Source organism: Zootoca vivipara, chromosome 7 (assembly GCF_965207765.1).
Source record: "Zootoca vivipara chromosome 7, rZooViv2.hap1.1, whole genome shotgun sequence".
NCBI lineage: Eukaryota > Metazoa > Chordata > Lepidosauria > Squamata > Lacertidae > Zootoca > Zootoca vivipara.
The window spans coordinates 74751079-74776017 of NC_142590.1; the positions used below are offsets into that span (position 1 = coordinate 74751079).

Genomic DNA, 24939 nt, shown 5'->3' on the forward strand with positions numbered 1-24939 from the left:
GTCCGAGTTTGTTTTCTAGCGCCCTCACTGCTTCCTAAAGGAAGGCGCGTTTGTATCCGGGTCACTCACGCGTCGCGCACTGAGGAAAAGCGGCAGCGCTCGCCGCGCGGGAAACGAAACGTCCGAAGTTCTGTTTCGGTCAGCGGGGAGCGGTGGTGGTGGGGCCTCCGCGTTTCCTTGTCTGCCGAGTAAGTATGGTCCTTTCCGGCCGCCTTCCCCTCCCTCCCTTCTCTCCTCAGGGAAAGCGAAGTTCCGCGGCGCCGGGTCCTTTCTGCCGAGGGCGGCTGTTCTCTGCTGAGTCACTGCGCCAGGTGCTCGGCGGCGACTTTTCCGTGGCCCCGAGACCTCCGGGGCTCTTCGACCGCCTTGCCTCGCTAGTCTAGCTTCGCCGCCGCCGCTCCTTACAGATAAGAGCAGGCAGAAGCTCCACTGGCAAAGCTTTTCCTACGTGGTTGCGGTTTCGGGAATGTTAATATTCCGTTTAGCACTCATAAGTAGCACTCATAAGGGACCCAGGTGGCGCTGTGGGTTAAACCAGAGCCTAGGGCTTGCTGATCAGAAGGTTGGCGGTTCGAATCCCTGCAACGGGGTGAGCTCCCGTTGCTCGGTCCCAGCTCCTGCCAACCTAGCAGTTCAAAACCACATCAAAGTGCAAGTAGATAAATAGGGACCGCTACAGCGGAAAGGTAAACAGCGTTTCCGTGCGCTGCTCTGGTTCGCCAGAAACAGCTTTGTCATGCTGGCCACATGACCCGGAAGCTGTCTGTGGACAAACGCTGGCTCCCTCGGCCTATAGAGCGAGATGAGTGCCGCAACCCCAGAGTCGGAGACGAATGGACCTAATGGTCAGGGGCCCTTTACCTTTTTTTAAGTAGCGCGTTAAGAGCAAGAACCTTTATCGCACCTTAAAACGCAGAACTTTAAAAGGCTTACTGTTGAGCTTCCAGCGCACACTGAGGTGCTCCAAAGACACGGAAGTATTGGCAGTAATGGGCACGTTTACAGGTGCCACGTGATACCCGCACCCGGATCTGTAAGAAGAATTCGACGTTTCAAAATTATGGTTGTGATTTTTTTTTTTAAAAAAATTTAAATCTTTTTTCTAAATTGCTTTGAAGTTCCATGAGTACTTCTGTTAGCTATGTTGGTCTACCAGCGAATGGGGACAGGCAGATTGAGTGGACTGAGATCTTCTGTGGGACCAGCTTCTTGCTTTAAAATTTTGTTGGCTATTAATGACTGACATTCTTACTGTGACATTTTTTTAAATGTTTGCCACAGATCTAATTGACAAATAGCCTTTTATGGCCAAATCTCATGCCTACTTAAGGAGCCACAAGGGTCTTCAATGTTTGGGGGCTGTAACAGGCTAGCACAGTTACTCCTTGTTCTTGGTGCATTATAAACATTCAGAGTAATTGTGAAACTAAGATCAGGAGGTGTTAACATGCTTTGTCTAGGACTGGCATGTCCAACTTAAAGTTGGCTTTGATCTATGATCCAATATAACCATCCAGTATAACAACTGGCAGTGATCTACCACCTAGGAATTGGTCCAGGGATGGGTGCAGGGTGGGCGCTGGCTGCTTTCCCTGTGGGGACAGGGATCGGACCAGGGTGGGTGGCAGGGATGGGTGCAGGGTGAGTGGGTGGGCTCTGGCTGCTTCCCTTTGGGGGCAGGTGCACACAGTGGCAGAACGTCCCCGCTTGTGAGAGGGGCTTGCCGGCTGCTTTCCCAATGCCTGGTTCCCCGACAGGGCAGGCGCGTGTAGCGGCTAAACAGTTCCTCTTGTGAGAGGAGCTTGCTGGCTGCTTTCCTGACTGGGTGCGCACAGTGTCAAAACAGCCCCGCGATCAACCAACATTCATCCCGCGGTGCCCTGATCAATCACGATCAATGCGCTGGACATTCCTGGTCTAGGATATTCTTAGTGGTTTGTCTCAATTAAAGGTCGGGCTTCACTTGGTCTTCATTCTGTTATTACAGAAATTGGCCCAACTAGCCAGATGGTTATCTCCACCTGCTGTGGGCCACATTTGACAGGTGGGTGGAGCCCCCCACCTATCAGTCAGTTGATAGCAGGCAACTTTTAAAAGCTTACTTTAAAGCACTAACTTGATAAGGGATTCTTGGAGTATTGCTGACACCCTTCAAAAGGGCTATCTTTTAGAATGCTTTGTATAGGGCTTTTCAGGCACCATCAGTCAGCTGGCTGGTGGTGCCTGCAAACCTTTTAAGGCTGAGCCAGGTTTTACCTGACCATGCCTGTTAGGGCAGGTGGGCATGGCTAGGCTGAAATGACCCTGGCCGTTGTGGGGTCCTGTCAGGCCCAGTTTGGCCTGTGAGCCAGAACATGATAACTTGTCTGTTGGGTCTGTTGTGTGATTGTTTGGCTTTCTGTTTTTGAAAACATTAGGAAAAAGATAGTTGAATGTATCAGGTAATGGTAATGCAGAGAAAAGCAATTAGAATAAGCAGAGGTTTTTTGTTACAATGTGGGAAGTGTCTATTTTTTAAAAAAAATACCAAATATTTCTTTGATTAGGAAATCAACCTTTCTGCAGCAAAAATCATATGCAGTTACATCATGGTTCTCTTAAGTATTAGACCACATGTTAACTTGCTAGAAACTACATCTTCTCCCACCCACCCTGGTTTTTTAAATCTGTGTGTCCAGCTATAGCCATATACATTTCCCACACTTTATGGGTCTGGGTAAAAGTCAGATCTATCAAATAGAAAATGAATACCGGTAATTTTGATTTCACATGATTTTTGCAGACAATATCCCTCAAACAACTATCAGATTCAGATCCCATCTGTCCTCACAGATGGAATGGTAAAAATCACGGTTGCTGGAGAGTGCTCTTGTGCTTAGGTCCTGTTTGTGGGTTTTCTACAGGTATCTGGTTGGTCACTATGTGAACAGGATGCTGAACTAGATGGGCTGTTGGCCTGATCCTGTATGCTTTTCTTAGATCTGAGACTTTTTAGTGCAAACTTGATGCAAAAACATGGCTCTGGCTTTTTACACGGGATCTTCCCCTAACCACTGTCAGAACACACCTAACAATTTTTTTTTTAAATTTTAAAATTCATCTTTATTAGATTTCAAAAAGCATAACAAATTAAAATCATAAAGTCATACACAATCATACAATCATACACTTATTCCCAATCAAAGAAAACAAACAAAAAAGAAAAAGAGAAAAAAAAAGGATAAAAGAGTTACCTTCCGAGTCATTTCCCACCGCTTGCCTTCTGAGTATATTTTAAAAATTGCGTTACTTCATTTATCATGTCTATCTTAATTTCGATTAATTTTATTTTATCACAGTTGTTTTCCAAATTCTAATTTTCCTCATGACTATCTAGTTTAAACAGATCATCAACTCTGTTTTGACACCAATTCTTTTAAAATATTCCTCTACCACTCCCCATTCCAATTTAGATTTCTGCTTAGAAGTGTTTCGAATTGCTGCCGTCATTCTCTCTAGGTTCATAAATTCAATCAGTTTTAATTGCCATTCTTGGATTGTGGGTAGATCTTCCTTCCTCCATTTCCTAGCTATCACTAATCTCGCTGCCGCACTCGCATACAAAAAAATATTTCTTTTATTCTCAGGAATATTTTCTGGGATAATGCTCAATAATAAGTACTCTGGTTTTTTTCTAAAAGTCAACCTCAACATTTTTTTCATTTCTTCATAGATTTCGTCCCACCATTTATATATTTTCCCACAGGCCCACCAACAATGATAAAAATTTCCTCCTTTCTCGCCGCATTTCCAACAATTATCTAAATCATTCCTATATATTTTGGCTAATTTACTGGGGGTCAAATGCCATCTATAGATAAGTTTTAAGATATTTTCTTTTATATTCATACTAGCCGTGAATCGCATTGAAACCTTCCATATACTCTCCCATTGTGCTGCATAGATCGGCCTCCCTATATCTTGTGCCCACTTTGTCATTACCTCCTTAACTACTTCATCTTTTAATTCCCATTCTAACAAGAATTTATATATTTTTGATAATGGCTTTTCCTTATTATCTATTAATAATTCTTGTAATTTTGACTTTCCCATTGTGAATCCTATTTTTTTATGTTCCTGAAACAGGCTTTGAATCTGTACGTACTGCAGCCAACTGTTGCAGTACTGCTTAATCTCTTCATATGGTTTTAGTTTCCATTGTCCCTCTTCACTCACCAAAACCTCTTGGTACGTCAACCATCTTCCTTTTTTCCACCTTCTCCCTAGAGCTGTCATCTCGAAGGGCGAGGCCCACCATGGTGTCTTCGGTTCCATTAGATTTCTAAATTCTTTCCAAATCTTAAATATTGATTTTTTGATCACATGGTTACTAAATTGTTTATTTTTCCCTTTCTCTATTTCTAATAAATATGTATGCCATCCCCCAACATTTCTAAATCCTTCCACCTCTAATAACTCTTCATCTTCTAATATTAACCAATCTTTAAGCCAGCACATACACGACGATGCATAATAGAGTCTCAAATCTGGGACCCCCCACCCCCCTCTACCTTTAACATCCGTAAGTAGTCTGTACTGGATCCTTGGTTTCTTGTCCAACCATATAAATTTACTTAAATCTCTCCTCCATTCTTCAAAAATCTTCCTTTCCCCCAATATAGGTAACATTTGAAACAAAAATAAAATTTTTGGTAAAATTGCCATCTTTATTGTTGCTATCCTACCTGAGAAAGAGAGGTTTAAGCCCCTCCATCTCTCCATATCTTTCTTTATTTCCCTCCATAATTTTCCATAATTATTTTCATATAAATCTATATTATTAATACTAATTATAATACCCAAATATTTAAATTTATTCACAATTTCCCAATTTGAAATTTGTTGCAATTTGCTTTTGTCCAATTGTCCCACATTTTTCAACATCATTTTTGTCTTTTTTCCATTAATCTTTAATCCTGATATTTCTTCAAAAGAATTTAATATCTCTTCTAATTTTTTGATTGAAATCTCTGGCTCTTCTAACATTACAATCATATCGTCCGCAAAAGCTTTTATCTTCAAATTTTTATCTTTCACTCTAATTCCTTCAATTTCCTCCTCCTGTTTGATATCCATTATTAAAAATTCTATTGATATTATAAATAACAACGGGGATAGAGGGCAGCCCTGTCTTGTTCCCCTCTTTATTGCAAATTCCTCTAATACCTCTCCATTCAGAATCAACTTAGCCGTTTGATTATTATATATTGAATTAATTCCTCTCATAAATTTATCATCGATTCCAATTTCTTTTAATGATCTTTTCATAAATTTCCAAGATAAAGAATCAAAGGCTTTTTCTATATCTAAAAAGACAAAGGCTGCCTTCTTCCCCGGAAACCAGTCCAAATATTCCAATAGATCCAGTACCACTCTCACATTTTTTGCCAATTTTCTTCCCGGTAAAAATCCTTGTTGGTCTTGCCCTATGATCCTAATTAATATTTTTTTCAATCTAGCCGCTAAGATGTCCGTAAATATTTTATAATCAACGTTAAGTAACGAAATTGGCCTAAAGTCCCCTACTTGTCTTTCCTCTTGCTCTCCTTTCGGTATTAATACTATATAACCTTCTTGCCATGACTTGGGTATAGTTCCCTTCTCTAAGATATCATTCATCACTTTTTGTAAAATTTCTCCTAATTCTTCTCTAAATACTTTATAATGTCGACTCGACAAACCATCTGTTCCGGGTGACTTCCCCAGTTTTAATTTGTTTATGGCTTCATATATCTCTTGTTTTGACACTGATTTATTTAACATTTCTCTCTCCTCTTCTAATATTTTGTCTATCCTCCTTTTTGAAAAATATTCCTCTAATTTCCCCTTGTCTAATTTCTTTTCCTCATATAGATTCTTATAAAAATAATTAAAACATTTCTGTATTTCCTCTTGCCTTCTCAATTTTTTCCCTTTGTAATTTATTTCCGTAATTAATCTCTCTTTTTGATTTTCCCTTAATTTCCATGCTAATAATTTTCCTACTTTATCTCCCCATTCAAATGTTTTTTGTTTAAGCCATCTTATTTTATTCTCAATTTCTTGTCCGACTAATATAGATAATTCTTTTTGTAATACCTTCACTCTCATTTTCAAATCCTCATTTTTTGGACTATCTGCCAATTCCCTTTCCTTTTCATTAATTTCCCTTTGTAATTTTTCCATATTTTGTTCCCTTTCTTTTTTAACTCTACTTTTTTGCTGTATATATAATCCCCTTATAAAGGCTTTGCTCGCATCCCAGGTTGTCTTTAACTCTACTTCCTCCGACATATTTTTCTCATAAAATTCCTTTAGTAATTTTTTAACTTTCTTTATAAAATCTTCATCATTTAATATCCTTTCATCCATTCTCCACCTTCTATTTTTTATATCTTTCCCTTTAATTTTCACCATTGTTGGATTATGGTCTGTAATTGATTTAACCAAGATTTCGGTTTTCCCCGTCATCTGTATCAATTTCGGTGAGAGCCAAACAGGGTTCTGTCTTGGGCCCAGTCTTGTTCAACATCTTTATCAATGACTTGGATGATGGGCTTGAGGGAATCCTGAGCAAGTTTGCAGATGACACCAAGTTGGGAGGGGTGGCTAACACCCCAGAGGACAGGATCACACTTCAGAATGACCTTAACAGATTAGACAACTGGGCCAAAGCAAACAAGATGAATTTTAACAAGGAGAAATGTAAAGTACTACACTTGGGCAAAAAAAATGAAAGGCACAAATACAGGATGGGAGACACCTGGCTTGAGAGCAGTACATGTGAAAAGGATCTAGGAGTTTTGGTTGACCACAAACTTGACATGAGTCAGCAGTGTGATGCAGCAGCTAAAAAAGCCAATGCAATTCTGGGCTGCATCAATAGGAGTATAGCATCTAGATCAAGGGAAGTAATAGTACCACTGTATTCTGCTCTGGTCAGACCTCACCTGGAGTATTGTGTCCAGTTCTGGGCACCACAGTTCAAGAAGGATACTGATAAGCTGGAACGTGTCCAGAAGAGGGCAACCAAAATGGTCAAAGGCCTGGAAACGATGCCTTATGAGGAACGGCTTAGGGAGCTGGGTATGTTTAGCCTGGAGAAGAGAAGGTTAAGGGGTGATATGATAACCATGTTCAAATATATAAAAGGATGTCATATAAAGGAGGGAGAAAGGTTGTTTTCTGCTGCTCCAGAGAAGCGGACACGGAGCAACGGATTCAAACTACAAGAAAGAAAATTCCACCTAAACATTAGGAAGAACTTCCTGACAGTGAGAGCTGTTCGGCAGTGGAATTTGCTGCCAAGGAGTGTGGTGGAGTCTCCTTCTTTGGAGGTCTTTAAGCAGAGGCTTGACAGCCATCTGTCAGGAATGCTTTGATGGTGTTTCCTGCTTGGCAGGGGGTTGGACTGGATGGCCCTTGTGGTCTCTTCCAACTCTATGATTCTATGATTCTATGATTCTATGATCATATCAATCCTAGAGGCTGATTTTTTTGCCCCAGAGTAATAAGTAAATTTTTTCTCCTTTGGATTTTCTTTTCTCCATACATCTTCTAAATTATAATTTTGTACCAAATTTCGAAAAACTTCTGGCAGTCTTCCCCCGTTCCCCCTCCTCCCCTCCGTTCTATCCACCTCCCCCTGCATAACACCATTAAAGTCTCCTAAGAGTACTATTTCTTCATCCATTATATGATCCCCCATTTTCTTTCCCAGTTTCTCAAAAAATTCCTTTTTGCATCCATTTGGTGCATAAATATTTACAATACATACATTTCCCTTTGGTAAGTACAGACGCACCCCAACCATTCTCCCCTCTTCGTCCTGGAATAACTTTTCTGCCTTAATCTTTGGTTTAACGTAAATTATTACTCCCTTTTTCTTCTTTTTGTTTGATGAAATAAATTCATTTCCTATTCTCTTATTTATCAAAACCCTTTCATGATTTTGTGATACATGAGATTCCTGGAAACATACAACATCCCAACTACCTTTTTTTATTATATGTTCTATTTTGTTTCTTTTCAATTTATCGTTTAAACCATTCACGTTCCAGGATATAATATTTAAATCCATTACTTTATTTAAATTCTGTTTCAATTAAGTAAAAATAAAATAGGGAGAAAATTTACAAACTTCAAAACCAAGACTTAAAAATGAAAGAATTAAAGAAGGGGAGGGGTGAAAGTAAACCAAATATATAATATTCCCAAAATCTAAGTTTTCCACCCCTCCACCTAAGAATTCTAGTTGGTAAGAGTGTGTCTGTACTTCTCACTGCAACCCCTTCCGGGAAGAATACAGGAAGATTTTGTCACAAATTCCTTATCTTATACTCTCCTCTTTTTGTTTTACAAGGAGGGAGGAAGAAAGAAAGGGAGGGGAAGAAGAAACAAGGGGTAGAAATCTTTATCCAAAGGGAGAGAAGTCCCCCCTCCCCCTAAAAAGGAAATGGAAAGATGATCAGTCTCCCTATAAACAAAAGAAGAGAAGTTCTTTTATATACAACAATCTTCAAGAGCTTCCACCCGCTTGTGGGTCTTCGTCTTCCTTGTCTTCCTCCAGTTCTTTAAACAGTTCTTTTTTATTTCTGTTGCAAAATCTTTCCGCCTCCGCCACCGATCTGAAGGTCTTCTTCTTGCCTTTGAAGGTGAAAGTCAATCCTTCAGGATACTCCCATATGTACCATATTCCATTTTTACTTAGGGTCTCTGTTACTGCTTTGTAGCCTTGTCTCTTGAGCCTAAATCTCTTCGGGATTTCTTTGAAGATGGCTACTGTTCTTCCATCTATCGTCAAATCCTCAACCTTTTTCCTCTGCAAAATTTTTTCTTTGAGGAGCATTGAATTTAAGAAAATCATCACATCTCCCGGTCCTTTAAAGTTTTTTGACCTATCCGTTCTTACTCTATAGATCTTGTCTATATCAAGCATCAGATCCTCTTCTCTCACTTTTAGCCATGTTGCCAGTCCTTTAATCATTTTTTCTTCTATTTGCTCTCTTGCCGACTCCGGGACACCCCTCATCCTTAAAATCAGCTCCTTCTGCCTCATCTCAAGAAAAGCCATCTGATCTTCAAGCTCCTCTTGCTTCTTTTTCAATCTTTGTGTCATTTCATCTTCTTTATCCTTTATTGATCTCAAATCTTTGTTCTCTGCAGCTATCTTTTTTATTGCTTCCTCTTGTTTTCCTATCTTCACATTTATATCTTTCACCGCTTTATCTAGTTCCTTGTTTTTATTATGCAGCTCTCTCATCTGCCCAGTCAACTCCTCTATCATCTTGGTGTTGTCACCCACTTTGATCTCAATTGAGTCCACTTTGGTTTCAACTGAGTCCAATTTTTCGTTTAAAGTTTTGTTCATTCCTATTATCAGTTCTTTTATGTCTGCCAAGGACTCACCTTCTGGAATTGGAGTTGACATTGATTGCCTTCTTGGTTGGTTCCCTGCCAATGCAGTGGAACTAGCTGGATTCTCCTTGAACTTTCTTATGGGCATTTTATTCCTCTGTTTGAGGATAGATTCTCAGAGTCCTAATTTCCCTTTCCTTTCCCTATCTGGGAGTATCCTTCTGTGTATTCAGTCTTTCATCATTCTTTCCTTACAGCAGTCTCATCAAGAGAAGAAAAAGTCGAGAGAAAAAGGGGGGGGAGTACTTTGTGGGCTTTAAAAATCTGCTAAGTTTCGATGCCTTGGCAGTCTGCCAGCTTTCAACTTTCAGCCTCAGCTTTCCCCCTTTGTCACGTAGATACAACAGCTGCAGCTGCAATGTCTTTGATCTCCTTCTCTCCTCTTCACCTCCTCCTCCACCCTGCTTCCCCCTCCTCCTCCACCCTGCTTCCCCCTCCTCCTCCTTCTCCTTGTCCTTCGCTTCGGAAAAGAACCTTTCAAAATGTCTTTCCAAGCCTCCCGATCTCCATCTTGAAATGAGGGATAGTAGTCAATTGTTTAGTTAAATTCTATTTTTACTCTTGCGCTCGGTTTTCCTGTCTCTTTCAATCTCTCTGACTTCCCCCAGCGCGTTTAAACAGTGACCCGTTGTTCAATAAACAGCTCTTGTTCTGTCAGAGGGCTCTTTCGCAATTAAAACAGCGGTGCGTTTAATGACTCCTTCGACTTAGCCTCCCGCCCGCGGTCTTAGTTTATAGTCTTTATATCAACTTTGTAACACTCACGGTCGGTATATCGTTAAGATGTATCTTGTCGAAGAGCTCTGGTGCTTGCTAGGAGCGGAGATTCTCGGGCGCCGCTGCAGCAGACACTGTATGATTTTTGCGTGCGGCTCCTCTCAGCGACTCTCACCGTTCGATGGTGCCGCCGCCGAGTTCTGCCGAAATCACGCCGCTTTTCTCAGCTTCAGCGAGGGACCCGTACCCTCACCTTTCCCTTGAAGGGGTTTTCAGGCGCCAACCTCCCTCCAAAACGCACTTTGTCTGCTTTTTAGAGCTACCAGATTGCCGGAGCTCTCTCTCCGCGATCCGTTCCCTAGCGCACCATTACCGGAAGCCCACACCTAACAATTGTTAGCAAAGATTGGGGTTGAATGTGCTCCTTCCTTTTCAACATAATGATGTATCACAGTATATTGTGATGTTTAGCTGGTGATATACATTGCGATGTTGAAAAGTTTTTATCGCCCAGGCCTAACAGCTGTACAGGCAATTCAGCAAAAAATGTTACTTGCAAATGAAGAGGTACTGCTTAAAAATAATGAATTAGTTCTCAATCCCAGTCTCATTGGCCTGGGTGTAAGCCCTTTTGAATTCAGTAGCATCTATGTCTGTGTAGAAATGGTTAGGATTGTGCTGTTAGGCCTGTTCTTCCAAGAATTTTGATATAATAGACATATTGACCTGATCCTGCTAGGCAAAGACCAGAAGATAACCGGGACGGTCACCAGATTCTGTGTCCAGATATGCAGACACAGAGTTTCTCCTGAGAATAACCAGCCCGTCTGAACGTACCAAAATACAGTTCCCCGAGCGATCTATGCCCAGTTCTCTGCGGCAGCTTTTTAAGTTTCAAGGTTTAAGTTTTAAGTATTCCCATGCGCATTGCATTTACAAATATCAATTTTATTGTTGTATAAAGTGTCACATATATGTTATGTTCCTTGGAACTGTTCTTCCAAAGGGATTTTTATAAGAGCTGGTCTTTGACTGTAATAAAGTATTCTAACTCTAATAGAAATATTTAACTGACTGTAGTACCTGCTGAAGCTGCAGCATAACATTTTGGGCTAAGACACACACACATGCATGTATACAAACATAACAGAATTTATAAATACTTATGGTTGGCCACTATTGCTGAGGCTGAGCACCGTTTAGTTTGTGGTGCCCAATTAAAAACTGTTTTGAAAAAAATAAATGGAGAGTGATGCTGCATTGGGTAAAAATGGTGACTAGCCATTCTGTTTTTGTTTCTGTAACCCAGGTTTCAAGAGCCATTTGGCTCCTAGTGTTCATATTTCAGTTTCTAACACTACTGGTGAAACAAACCATAAAGGTAAAGGTACCCCTGACAGTTTGGTCCAGTTGCGGACGACTCTGGGGTTGCGCGCTCATCTCTCTCTATAGGCCGAGGGAGCTGGCGTTAGTCTGCAGACAGCTCCCGGGTCACGTGGCCAGCATGACAAAGCCGCTTCTGGCAAACCAGAGCAGCGCACGGAAATGCCGTTTACCTTCCCGCCGGAGCGGTACCTATTTATCTACTTGCATTTTGATGTGCTTTCGAACTGCTAGGTGGGCAGGAGCTGGGACTGAAAAACGGGAGCTCATCCCGACACGGGGATTCGAACCGCCGACCTTCTGATAAGCAAGCCCTAGGCTCAGTGGTTTAGACCACAGCGCCACCTGCGTCCCGTGAAGCAAACCATAGTTGTCACTAAATCACAGTTCAGCTAGGGTGAAAGTCCAGAACTTGCTCATGGTGCCAGATCAGCCCATTGTGTGAGGGTTTAGTTTAAATTATCTGGAAGTTGATATATCATTAACTTTTAACTTCTAATTTCTGTCTCTCCTTTTCCTTCATCTACCGTATAATTATTTTTTATTGTAACCCCATACACAGGATTTGTTCTCATTTTTACAGTACAGTACCTACTATTTGAGACACTTCATAAAGTATAACTACTGCTACTAACCATGATTTGCACAAAGTATATACACTTCTGTTTTTATATCTTCATTGTGAATAATAAAAAGTGAGCGCTTGCCTCAGGCTTTCAGAGGATCCAGTATTCAGTTAAGTTTTCTGCGAAAGACAAGCTGTTTTATGTACCTTTGTAATCCATCTGTGTGGCAGATAGGAATTCAGAAAGCAGTCTTGTAGTTCATCACTTCCTTTTGTGTCCTCCTTGTTGCCTGAGTCAACACTTAATACATGCATCAAATACATTATGACACACTTCCATCCTTCTAGATGTGTCACAATGGCATCTGTCAAGCAAGGAGCTAAGACACATGTCTGAATGAAATCATTTCAGAGCAAACAAACATCAGCTGAGTGGAGCAGGGAGGGAGTTCTGTCCAAGTGAGCATTTTTCTGCCACTTTCTTTTTGTTGCCTTTATCTTAGTTTTTCAACAAATGTGAGGGCTGCAAACTTTGAACACCCCAGCATTTTCTTTTTAGAGCATTTGTAGGTAGCTTAGGTGTGTCAACCTAATATTCATTTTAGTAATTTTTAAAATAGTTTTTGTGTGCCTTCTGCATGGAACAATTACTGCTAATATCTATGGTCAGTTCCGTAGATTATCTTTATACCACCTTGTTTTTAGTTTCCATGGGAGACATCCAATGATGTCTACCTAATGCAATGGAAATTCACTTGCACAACAAGCTAGCTTTCTTCTCTCCCTGTGTGCTGCCAAAATCTCCAGAGGTTCCCCAACTCTGTGGAGCAGGTTTGGAGGCCTGCAGGGAAGAGGAGAGCAAGGAGAAGCCCTGTTGCACATGCTGCATTGGATCATGCCCTATGCATGGCTATTCATAATAAAAGGTAATCATGCATAGGGTCTCGATATAAGACACTGAGTTTCAGTGACACTTGCTTCCTTCTTCCTTTCTAAGTTAGTCATATTTTGGTTATTTTTTTTTACTGGAAATTAAAGTTTTGTTGTCACTGACAGAATAACCATATTCTGGATCTGTACACTGCAAATGAGGGATCAAATGACTAATGTTTTCCACTGGCAGACTTAAGGAACCCACTCTCTGAGATCTAGTTTTCCATATCAACTGGACTGTATGAGTTAGCATTTCATCATGTGTGTCTCAGCCTACTGTCTAAGAAGTTTTACCACCTCGGTGAGATTTAAAGTTAATCAAACTCACTGGCTTAAGAAGGTCTTACATACATGTCTTCTTTGAATATCCCCTGTAAACAGGATTGTCTTTACTACCTGTATAGTAATATAGTATTTCTAAAGTGCGTAGTATCAATATGCACCTTTGGGGAGAGCCTTGGATGTCTATTCCCTTTTGGTGCTAATAGTAACTTGTTCGGTTGGGTTGAGTTGTGTGGGTGATTTAAGTTGGGGAGAAATGATAGAGAAGAAATGGTTTTTTAAAATAAAAAATATATATCCCACCCCTAACATTGAAGCCCCAATCCAAATCTATGGTTGCTTCTAACTTAAGAAAATGTTTGATTTAGATATAGCAACATAATATAGTTCAGCACTGTGAAGGAGTGAGGCAGGTCTCAGGTTTGGGTGCTTCCCTTCCTTGTGACCTGACACCCGATCCCTCTGGTGCAGCTGTGAGGAACAGATTTGAAGCTTCCACTTCTGAGTTTAAAAAACCAGCTGTGGTTTGTCATAATCTCTGATAAGCTGATCTGTGGCTGCTTTAAACTATGGTTTATTGAAGTAAGCAAAGATCATTCTAGTTGCTGATTCTACCTTGTTCCAATAAATCAATAGTTTGATTAACTGAAGTTCCTTGTTTTGATAAAATTGCAAACTGCAGTTAGTTTTAAACCAGGAAACGTATGCTTCCTGCCTTTTCCTGGCATGCATTGAACGAAGAGAGGTAAACATTTAAGCCTGAGATTTGTGTAGTATTTAAATGGGCTTATACTGTTAGGTTTGAATTGGGCCAGTAGGAGATCTGACCATATGTAGTCTGCAAAACTTCAGAAATAAGCACTAAACTCAGTAGAAGATTGGAATATTTATGGTAATCAACACTGCAAGAAAGAAACATACTTTCTAGTTTATATTTTTGTTTAAAGAAGGGGATGAACGCTACCACACAGGACCTGTGACAGATGTTCAGTTCTCGATAAAGGATCACCAAATGAATAATTTTGCTTCATAATACGGTATTTGTATAGCTTTGTTTTTCTGAACTTCCTTATCCTTAAAAAAACAAACTGTTCCTCAAAATGGTGCTTGGGAAAACTGATAAGGACAATGATGGTCTTTTCTGTCAGGAGGCGTTCAAAGAATACCAACAATGTAGTCATATGTGTGTTCAAGATTCCCACAAAATGGAGAACAGCCTCTTGCTCTGGGCTTCAGTCAGATGGAGATCACAAGCCAAACTGACTGCAAAGCAGCTCCGCCTCCACAGGCTTGCCAGTAAAGCTCTGAATTCAGTGGGACTCCTTAATAAATGTACACAGGACTAGAACAGGCATAGGCAAACTCAGCCCTCCAGATGTTTTGGGACTACAACTCACATCATCCCTGACCACTAGTCCTGTTAGCTAGGGATGATGGGAGTTGTAGTCCCAAAACATCTGGAGGGCCAAGTTTGCCTATGCCTGGACTGGAGTCTCAAGGCTCTTTTCTGTATTATGCCCCGCCCCCCACCAGCTACAGAAGTGTCCACACAACTGAACATTCTATGCGTTAACTCCTATCCCATACCTGGATAGGAATTAGCAAGTTAAACATTTGTAGGATTATTGTATCATATGGCCTATATATGCATAACATGCTAATTCCTACACATAATTGCCTTTCCTGTAGGAATGGTGAAGCAGCCTTACAAGCAATGTATGAAGTGATCCTTTGAGATGTCATTTTTTTCCTGGAGAAGTTTGGTCCGCTCTTGCACAGCAACCAGAACTTAAAGCTGTTGGCCAGTGTAGTAGATTGGTGCATAAGCCTTCTGACAACTTGTGACTTCTCCAACAGGATTTGAGTGCTTGTGTGAAGACACTATTAAATTGCTATTTATAAGTCTTGTTGCATTTCCTGATGATACCATGGAGCCGGGATCACTTTCACTAGTCAAATCTGGTATGAATTTCTGTACAACATTAGTTGCCTCCATTTTATTCTCACATGCTTATTTTTCTTCTTTTCTTTAGCTTGTAGAGAGGAAGCAGTGGGTCATTCTCTAACAATGTTGGAGATAGAAGAGAATCTCCAGGCAGCTTTCAAAAAGCTAAGAGTAGACTCAGAAGGGTAAGTTAATGTAATTTTAAGTATTAAGAATAAAACTTGGCTGCACAATGTGGAAAATGAAATGGCTTTGTGATTGAAGTTTTATGTTTTTTGTTTTTTTAAAAATTCTTGCTCCCATGGTTTTTGAGTGAAGTTTGATATTGGTCTAGTTAGCACATAACACCAAGCCATGGTTTAATGAGCCAAAGCATAATCTTGTTTTTAACTGTAGTCTAGTTTATGTCCAAGCCCAATAGCCTTGTTTAACCATGGTTTGCCCATCCTTCCCCAGACACTCATTAAGCTGCAGAGCACAGGACAAAAAGCTGCTGGACAACAAGCCAAGCTCTCAAGTAACAAGCTGTAGCCTGTTTGTTCTTCTGAGAGTTGATTTGTGGTTTATTAAAACAAACCATGGCTTAGTGTTATGTGTGAATATAGCTGATTATTATCATTAGCTGCTTTACTCCTAAAAATGACTCAAAGCGACTTACAATCACAAGTGGCATAGGGAGCATACAGGGCAGCCCCATTTACTGGATACACATCAACTGGAAACAGTGCTCACTGGTAGCAATATCACCAATTTTAGTTTGTAATACACTTCTCGTTGGAGATTAGTGGCCTTCATGAGACAGTTTCAACTTAATTGACCTGGTTTAGGTTTTACAACTATGTGATAAAACTATTGTCCATCCCTAGCTTTTCCATGGTGTTTGGATGATTTGTAGAAATGGAATATGATGAGGTCAGTTGGGGTGAACCATGAAATTACTGATGAAGCATGACAAAGCATAGTGAAATAGGGAGTACTGAAGAGTCTTTGTGAATGAGACATAGAGTCTTGATGGATTTTATGATAGAGCTTAGAACTGCAGTTTTTTAATACCACCGAAAACTTTTCGTTGTTTAAATAATTACCCTTCTGCTCTATGATCTCTTTTGCTTCCTTTGAGTACAGTGATTGGGTAAATCCCTGGGAAGCTTAGAAAGGTTTACTTGGTTAGGCCAGCAGTTTTTGCCTTTTAAGTGCAGCTGCAGGAAAGTGTAATGGGGTATGCAGGTTGGCACCATGCTTTCTCGGGGTATGGCTATCTAGTCACACTTGACTGCTCCTTCTGCGTATTCAGGGAATGACCCCTTCTGGACCACACGATTGGGGGAATTTAACTCAAATGTTATGGCAGGGGTAGGTAATGTGGTGTCCTCCAGATGCTGTTGGAATTCCATCAGCCCCAGCCAGCAAGGCTGGTGGTCAGGGATGATGGGAGTTGTGACTGAACAACATCTGTAGGGCACCTTATATTACGGGACTGCTTCCCCTTGCATCCTGACTTTGCACTGTTGGTCAGGTTGTTCTTGTCCAAACTAGCATGCTGGCCAAAATACAAAAAGGAGCCAAGTGTGGGTAACATATTGATGATTTAGTGTGGGTATTGGAATTCCCTCAAGTTAGCCAAGGAGCAATGGAAGACAAGGTCAGAACTTTAACAGAAATTAAGCTCTATTGAGGGAAATAGAACAATCTTACAAATTTATGACAGCCTGTATTTTTCCTGGTTTTAGATCCACTGCTTCTCTTCCTGTAAATGAGGGGGTGCCTCCAAGAGCACTTGTAAAAACTACAGATGAAACCAAGGTGAAGTCTCTGTGTGCATCTAAAGAGAGCTGGCATTGGTAAGATGAATTGGTTCTGATTAATGTAACTATGTCAAACGTTGAAATGCTAAAGTGTTCTGCTGAACATGGCCTCCTGGAGCTGCTTACAGGTGAAACTTGGAAAATTAGAATATTGTCGAAAAGTGCATTTATTTCAGTAAGGCAACTTAAAATATATGAGATAGATGCATGACATGCAAAGCAAGATATGCCAAGCCTTCATTTGTTGTAATTGTAATTATTTGTTGTTTGGCGGGTCAATTATAAATGGAATGTAATTAATGAAATGTAATAGCAATGTTTATTTTTGTATTATTGTAACTATGTTTTATTATTGTGGAATTTCCAAAAGAAAGCATTTGTAAAAATTAAAATAAAAAATAACAACTGGCATTACTGAAATAAATGCACTTTTTGACGATATTCTAATTTTCTGAGTTTCACCTGTATAAATATCAAGAGGCTGGAGCTTGAAGATGACTTGGGAGCAAAGAAGAGATGTGAAAGAGGTTTCACCAAGTAGTAGTACACTTGACCACTGCAGCTGAGGCATGTTCCTGTTCCCCAGAAGGAGAGCAGGGCAAACTGTCAAATGTCTTATTATTCATATAATCTCTAGCCCTTTCCGTAATTCTAAAACAGATACTGGTAACTGGTTTTTACATGTCCATTGGCAGAAAAGTTGCTGTTATCAGGGTAGTGTCATCTTCCAAACCAGGGCACTGCTACTTACACAACACATTACTGCCTCAATGGGATTGCAGCATAGAGTGACTAGACAGAGCTGGATGATCATTTATGCCGTATCAACTTTTGCATTTTCACCTTCTAGGTGTTTGAGGAAACCTTTGAGAGGAACAGTGAGAACACAGCGTCGGCGGCGGTCTAAGTCTCCGGTACTCCACCCTCCTAAGTTTATCCATTATACCACGAAAATGCTGCCTTGTAACCAGCCAGTGCACAAGAACCCAGCTGACACTTCTGAAAGCAGCCGTGACCCGGATGTGTCAACCCCAAAGGAGTTCTCTAAGAATGAACAGGCCAGTCACTCCCTCAATGATGTTGGCGAGAAACAAAAGGGTGCTCAGCATTCTGTGGCATCCATGGTTGAAATGCCTAAGAACAAACTTGAAAGTGGTGTTTTTCCTACTTCAGCAGTTCTAAAGGCCACAGATCTTTCTGATTTCCAATCTGTGTCTGAGCAAAATAAAGGGAAACTCTGTGCGTGTGTAGACAGGGCCTGCCAGTGTAAGCGATGGCAGGACATGAAAGTGTACATGTTTTCTGGCCCACAAAATTCTCCCCAGTCTGCACCTAAAAGACCACCACATGTGCAAGACAGTTCCCAACCTTTGCCATCAAGAACTCCCTCCAGCTCTCTCAGGTCTTGCTCTGAGCAAGCCAGGGCTCATGTGGATGATGTGACTATTGAAGATCTTTCAGGGTACATGGAGTATTTCCTGTATATCCCTAAGAAAATGTCCCACATGGCAGAAATGATGTACACCTGACAACAGTGGGCTCTACTGAACAAAGGGTTTTGGTATCTGCCCTTGGTCACACTCCATCTCAGAAGCAGTTGCTCTCTGTGCTTGTAATAAAGACACTTTGCATCACAGCCAATCTTTTATTTTTTCATACTCATTAATTTATTACTACTGTTTATTTATTTCAGCAATTGATATACTGCTAAATACCTTCATATCAACATTGTACAGTAAGAATAAAAAGATACAATAAAGATCAGTTAAAACTAATAAGAAAAATTTAAATGTCAGCTGAAATAAAAAGGTCTTCACTAAGCACTGGGGAAGGGAAGGGGGGTGCCGATCTCAGCTAATTTAATGGTAACCATAATTCCAAAACGACTACAAAGGTGAATGGCAAGACCAGGGGATTATACTGTCTTGTACAGGGCATAAGATCCGTTAATGGGGTAGTTTGGATTAACTGGCTAAGAACATTCAGAATCTAGAGTAGCAAAATCACTCCATGGGAAAACCAGTATAATTTACATTTGGGGTGAAATACAACATCTTGCTGTACTTTCTGGTGTACATCCCACAGATACTGTAAGCTGTGGAAGGACACAGTACTTGAAAACGATAACTTATTTTCTTCTGCCTATATTCCTAGTATTTGGCTCTTTCCCAGAAATCTTACTATTTGTGAAACATAGTACTTATCAGCTAACTCTGGCGGTGTCTTGAGGTAAACATTTCCCGTTTCAGTGAGAAGCGAATTGCATTTTATTTTCTTACTGAGCATTGCTTTATTTACAGCCTGAAGACTTTTAGCCAGCTTGTTTTATAGGAGATTGAATTCAGCAGGGTGAACAATCAAAATGTAATTTACCTATTAATCTGTGGATAAAGATTAAAATATGAAGTAATTTATATTTGGCCGCTAGATGTCAGCCTTGTTTCGCAACTTTGATTTGATGCAGCCTGTGCTGCACTTGCACATCAACTTAAGTTCTGTTAAGGAACTCCGCTTCATAAACCATCCCACTTTGCATCAAGGTGGTCAGCCCCTGGGTATTTTTTAAAAACAACAACAACACGGAACTATGTTTAAAAGGTTGAGTTCTTATGAGTTGGTGCAGGGGACCAATGATGTAATTATGTAAATAAGATGCAAGTTGGATTCTCTTAAAAAGCAGGAATGACAGACTCAGACTAAGAAAACTGCCTTCAGGCAGTATGAACTAGGATTGAAGGCTTTTGCCATTTTATTATTATTTGTGAGTTCCTTTGGTTTGGCTTTCTTGCCATTTGCAATGTGTGAAAGCGGTTTACAACCAAACAAGTATGCAAAGCTAAAAGCCTTGTTGGCAATAGAGTTTCTTGCACCTTGGGTGGCAATGAACAAAGATTTCATGATATATTTTTAGCATATGCTCCGATACATCTTGTCCCTTGCCAACTAACCTCCCTGCACTATGGAGGCAGCCTACTCTGCCAGGGAAGCAGGGACCCAAGAACCTCCAGGAAATAAGCTGCTCTGAGATGTGCTTCTGCTTGCGTACCTTAAATTTAGCCAGTGTTTTGCATTCCCTTTACAGTCGGAAGAAGCTTGTAGCTTTTCCTGCTATGTGAATGGTGTTTGGTCCTTCTACAGCTTGTACTGAAAACTTACAGAAATAACAATCAAGACCATTCACTAGATGCAAAATCCAGAGATTTTGTGCTTAAAAAAAGATGTCTTTAAAATAACTCTGCCAGATGAATGTTGTTCACTTTACTGAGGCTGTGAGAATTGTGGATTATTGTGACATATTTCCAAGCATGGTGATTTATAAAATGTTTAGGGCATGCTCTATTTTGTATGTATGTAAATTGGTATGCATTTCTATTGCACAGTCCTAAAGTTTTTTTTAATAAGATGTGTGTGCTTGTGTGAATATTAAAGCACAAAACCTGGGCGCTGAGTTAATTTGGAAATTTCTGACACTTAACAATTGTAATGGCTGCATAATGTGTCAGAAGTTACACAGATTAGCTCTGTATTTGTCTTTGTTTCTGTGTGAGCACCTGTTCCCTGTAATGTGCTCAGGAAATAGCACACATTTTGCCTTTCAGTGTTGATCTTCTGCATAATAAGAGACAGGTGTGGCTGAAGGACTCGGAGCTGAAAGCTTAGCTGAGTTTGCTGTGCTTGCCCCTGATCTCCCCCCCCCCCTCTCATGCACTTCAGTTCTTTCTTGGAATAGAGACTGTTTTGAGAGAGCGAGAGCGCAGTGCTTCCCTCTTTAGTCTTAAGTGCATATGGAAGTGCTACTTATAGCCAGTGGATTTATTTAGCAGTAATAATTAAGCTGTGTTTTCATGGTACTAATATCTTTCACATGGGAAGAAAATAAGCACAAGGGAGTAGGATATAGATGGAGTTGATGAGAGACTTTGGGGATGGGGCAGGCAGCAGCACTCGAGTGTCCCTTTCCTTTCTCCTGCAGCAGCCTTAAATTGCCCGTGTCTAATAGCACTTAATTGAAATGAGACTTGGAGCGTCCCGCTTATTAGCAAGGCACATATTCATGAATAGTTGAAGTGTTGATGGTGAATGCCATTTTCTGGCTTTTAAAAGAATTTAATAGAATGTTTCTATTGTGTCTTTCCTCAAAGCCTCAAGGTGGGTAATAAGTAAAATATGTAAAGGTAAAGGGACCCCTGACCATTAGGTCGTCGTGACCGACTCTGGGGTTGCGCGCTCACCTCGCATTATTGGCTGAGGGAGCTGGCGTACAGCTTCCAGGTCATGTGGCCAGCATGACAAAGCCACTTCTGGCGAACCAGAGCAGCGCACGGAAACGCCGTTTACCTACTTGCATTTTGACGTGCTTTCGAACTGCTAGGTTGGCAGGAGCGGGGACCGAGCAACGGGAGCTCACTGCGTCACAGGAATTCGAACCGCTGACCTTCTGACCAGCAAGCCCTAGGCTCAGTAGTTTAACCCACAGCGCCACCTGGGTCCCTTAAGTAAAATATATAGTAATAAGTAAAATATATAGTAACTAGAAAAGTTGAGCATACAAAGCAAAAAACAGCAAAAAACATTAAAGCACCCTTTAGAACCATAACATTTGCAACAGAATTTTAAAATCATTTGACTCAAAAGCTCTCTTTAAAAGCAAAGGTATTATTGTGTGTAGTGAAAATCCATTAATGAGAGGCAAGGCAAGCTTTCCTTTGGAGGTTGTTCCAGAGCCTGTGGGTGCAGCTACTGAAAAAGGTGTTTTCCCAGATCCCAACCTGATGTATTTATTGGGACCAGGAGAGTCGTCCCCCCCAAACCTGAGCTTTTTTTGGGGGGGGAGCAACCAGCCAAAGCACACTGTCTCCAACACAAAGCACTGTGACAAGAAATGGCACTGCAACATTACAGAGGTGCCATAACACACTAAAAGAGGTGCCAGAACTTGGTTCCAGCTGAAAAAAGGCATGATGATGTGGTCCTTGGAATGCTGAATGCATCCAGAAAGATGTGAAGTCATAACTTGTTGACTTTCTCCAGCCGTTTCAGCTCACTCACTGGCAACAGGAAGTTCAACCTGTGATTGTAAAGCAAAAAAGAAACCCAAAGCTACATACATTATACTGAAGTTACTACCAATATAAATGCAGGCAAAGAACTTAAATTTCTTAATCCAGATCTTTGTAATTTGTGAAAATTGAAGTTCACACATTCCTATTAACCATGGTTTAAATAAAACTTAGTTAACAAGCCATGTCTTAGGATTGCATCAGAGCCCAGTACAGTGCCTTAACTATGGTTTATTTAACTATGGCTCGATCATGTTATTGGTTTACTAACCTGAACGATGACTTTGTGTGGGTACCTCATTTACTATGGTTAAAGTTTTTGCTCCCAAATTGCTAGCCAAGCAACAGTGACATTAGACAAGAATGATGAAAAATGAACCTGCTCTCGGCACTCTGCTCCTCTTTCTAATCTTTCCCCCAAAGTTGATGTTGCTGCTAACTCTGCTTGGTAACAGGATCCTGGAAAAATGAATGATTTTAAAGAATGTTCCTTAAATTTGAGCAGGTGTTTAAGTAAGGGGTGGGAGGGTTCCAAAATTAAGTTCCATTCCTGACAGTCATTACAATTAACATGCTTTAAACTATTAAAACATTCATTACTGAAACAGCGATTCCAACTCCCTGCCAGCAGAGACACAGGTGACGTCAACCTAGGTAATGCTCACTAAATGTAAAGCATAACATTCGCATTGACAGCCTATTGCCAGTTGGTGGCGGGGTATGGTTGCAGACTAGGAATAGAATAAAAATGTTAAAACACCTACAAGCTGCAAAATAGTATGGGTGCTTCTTTCTTGGGTGAAGGGATGAAGATAGCTGCTGTTCCATGACAGGTGCTGAGGAAGATCACTGAGAATCACTCTTGCAGGTGAGGCAATGATAGCAATTTGGCACCACAAAAGACAGCTGAGCGTGGGAAATGAGGGCAGAGTATGACAAAACCAGAATTACATTGAATATAGAATGTCCTTTGGCTTTGAGCATGGCTTGTTCACTAAAGCATTATTTGAATAAACCATGGTTTCATGTGATGTACGAATGGGCTGCTGTCAAGAAATCACTGCCTTTCCTCTACAGGAAAGTGAGGAATGATATTTTCAGCATCTGCTACCTGTGTTCTTGGATTTTTATCACAAGCACTTGCTGGTTAGTTGTGCAACTCGAACCACAAATACTCCAAGGTAAGTCCTCCTGAATTCAGTGAGACCTGCTCCAGGGTAAATGGGATTAGGATTGTAGCCTCAGTGTATGTGCAGGTACCAGTAATTATTTGGGAGTACCAAATTAATATTTGCACCTGAATAATAAAACTCAAGACAGCCTAAATCGTTTGCAATAGTTTAGTTCTGTTAAAATAAAGGAAGAGTTTGTCATTTCACTATGCACTTCATTGAAATAAGGTAAATTTGTAGCTCAAGTGTAAGCCCCTATTTTACGCACAAAAGACCTCAGCCTTCAAAATGGGGAATCTTCAGGTAAGGCTGGCAAAGACTCCCGTCTTACAACACTGCAGAGCAGAGCTCCCCAACATTTTTAGCCCTAGAGGCACTTGTGGAAATTAAACTTGTGGGCATCACAAAATAACCACTTCACTGCAGGAAAACAGGAAATGCTATCAGAGCCTCCTAAAATGGATAAAACCCCCACACCCCAAAACAAAAAGCAGGCAACCTGCACAACGACGAAGAAAATACAAAATGGGAGGGGCAGGTGCCAAATGCTATATATGCGGTGGCTATGCTGCCTGTGAACACATTGGGAACCCCGTTTATATTGTGGTAGATCAGTGTTTTCCAAACTTGGGTCCCCAATGTAAAAACTGCGCCACAACGTTAGTAGAAAACTACATGAGCATGTTGTCACAAGTGCAACATGCACACACACCAAGCCCATCTGTTTAATAATAAACACTTTAAAACTATACCTTGACATGCTTTCTATAATACAAAGAAGGTCAACAAGGAAGGAAGGAAGGCCGGCCTCACTGGGAGGAGAGACTTCCTCCAGCAACAAAACCTGACAATGATAGGCCATTGGTTTACAAAACATTTCACATGCAATTCTTTTAATGGACAACTCTGTAAATAATAATCTCTAACGCTGGGATTCTAAAGAAACCAGGGCCTGTCTGGCAAGTAATTATGCTGGTCCACTAATTGGTATTCGGAAGCAAGTTAATAATAATAATAATAATAATAATGAGATAATTTTGAAAGCTCTCACAAGCTGTGACAAGGCCTGGCTCACTCGATACAGCAAGCCTAACTGCCTGGCAAGGGCCGCGAATATGTGTGCAGCCTACCAAACAGGAGAGTGTTTTTTAAAAAAGTGTTATAGCCTTAATGTTATATGTTACCAATTTAAATTGAGAAACCTGCGTTATTGGGTGGCTGATATAGATACCACATTAATAGCGCCCCCTAATTAGCTGCAGAAAAGGGTGGGCCTAACATGCACTGCATCTGTAGGCACCTTCATTCATGGTCTCCCCATTCATTCTCGCCCGCTCACTCCCTTTCCTTTTCCTTGCTCCGTAACTAGCAGAAGTTCCTCCCATGCCCGTTTGCAAAGTGCGGAGCAAACGACCTGGCAGAGCCCGCGTCTCCCTCCTTTTCCCAGGGTGCTATTTTTAAATAGGACACTTGCTCCGTCTCTCTCTCTCTCGTTTTCATCCCAGCCCGAAAGGGGGTGGCGGCGGTGGGTGTCTCTGTCCTCCATAAAAGGGTCCTGCAAAGTGGGCAGGGCTACGTGGGTTTATTTTCGGAGCAGCTCCAGGGATCCGATGGCCTTGTTAGGGCAGCTGTGACCTTTCTT

The 24939-nt window shown here is 40.9% G+C and overlaps 1 protein-coding gene across 2 annotated transcripts; it reads left to right on the top strand.

Moving 5' to 3' along the window:
* Window positions 1–63: 63 nt before the first annotated feature.
* Window positions 64–18701, top strand: LOC118088239 (oxidative stress-responsive serine-rich protein 1). Of its 2 annotated transcripts, XM_088673498.1 has the most exons (5): window positions 64–188; window positions 14263–14352; window positions 15349–15445; window positions 16991–17101; window positions 17916–18701. In XM_088673498.1, the coding sequence occupies exons 3-5, from the start codon at window positions 15384–15386 to the stop codon at window positions 18592–18594; spliced, it is 852 nt and encodes a 283-aa protein (XP_088529624.1). In that variant the 5' UTR covers window positions 64–188; window positions 14263–14352; window positions 15349–15383; the 3' UTR covers window positions 18595–18701. The 2 variants fall into 2 exon arrangements, with proteins under 2 accessions (XP_088529624.1, XP_034977501.2); XM_035121610.3 differs by lacking the exon at window positions 14263–14352.
* Window positions 18702–24939: the final 6238 nt, after the last annotated feature.

Bases quoted from the DNA above. Each gene is read 5' to 3' on its own strand.
- LOC118088239 (XM_088673498.1), top strand. From the start codon at position 15,384: ATGTTGGAGATAGAAGAGAATCTCCAGGCAGCTTTCAAAAAGCTAAGA. The intron at 15,446-16,990 runs GTAAGTTAATGT...TCCTGGTTTTAG, and splicing joins CTAAGAGTAGACTCAGAAGG to ATCCACTGCTTCTCTTCCTG. The intron at 17,102-17,915 runs GTAAGATGAATT...TTCACCTTCTAG, and splicing joins TCTAAAGAGAGCTGGCATTG to GTGTTTGAGGAAACCTTTGA.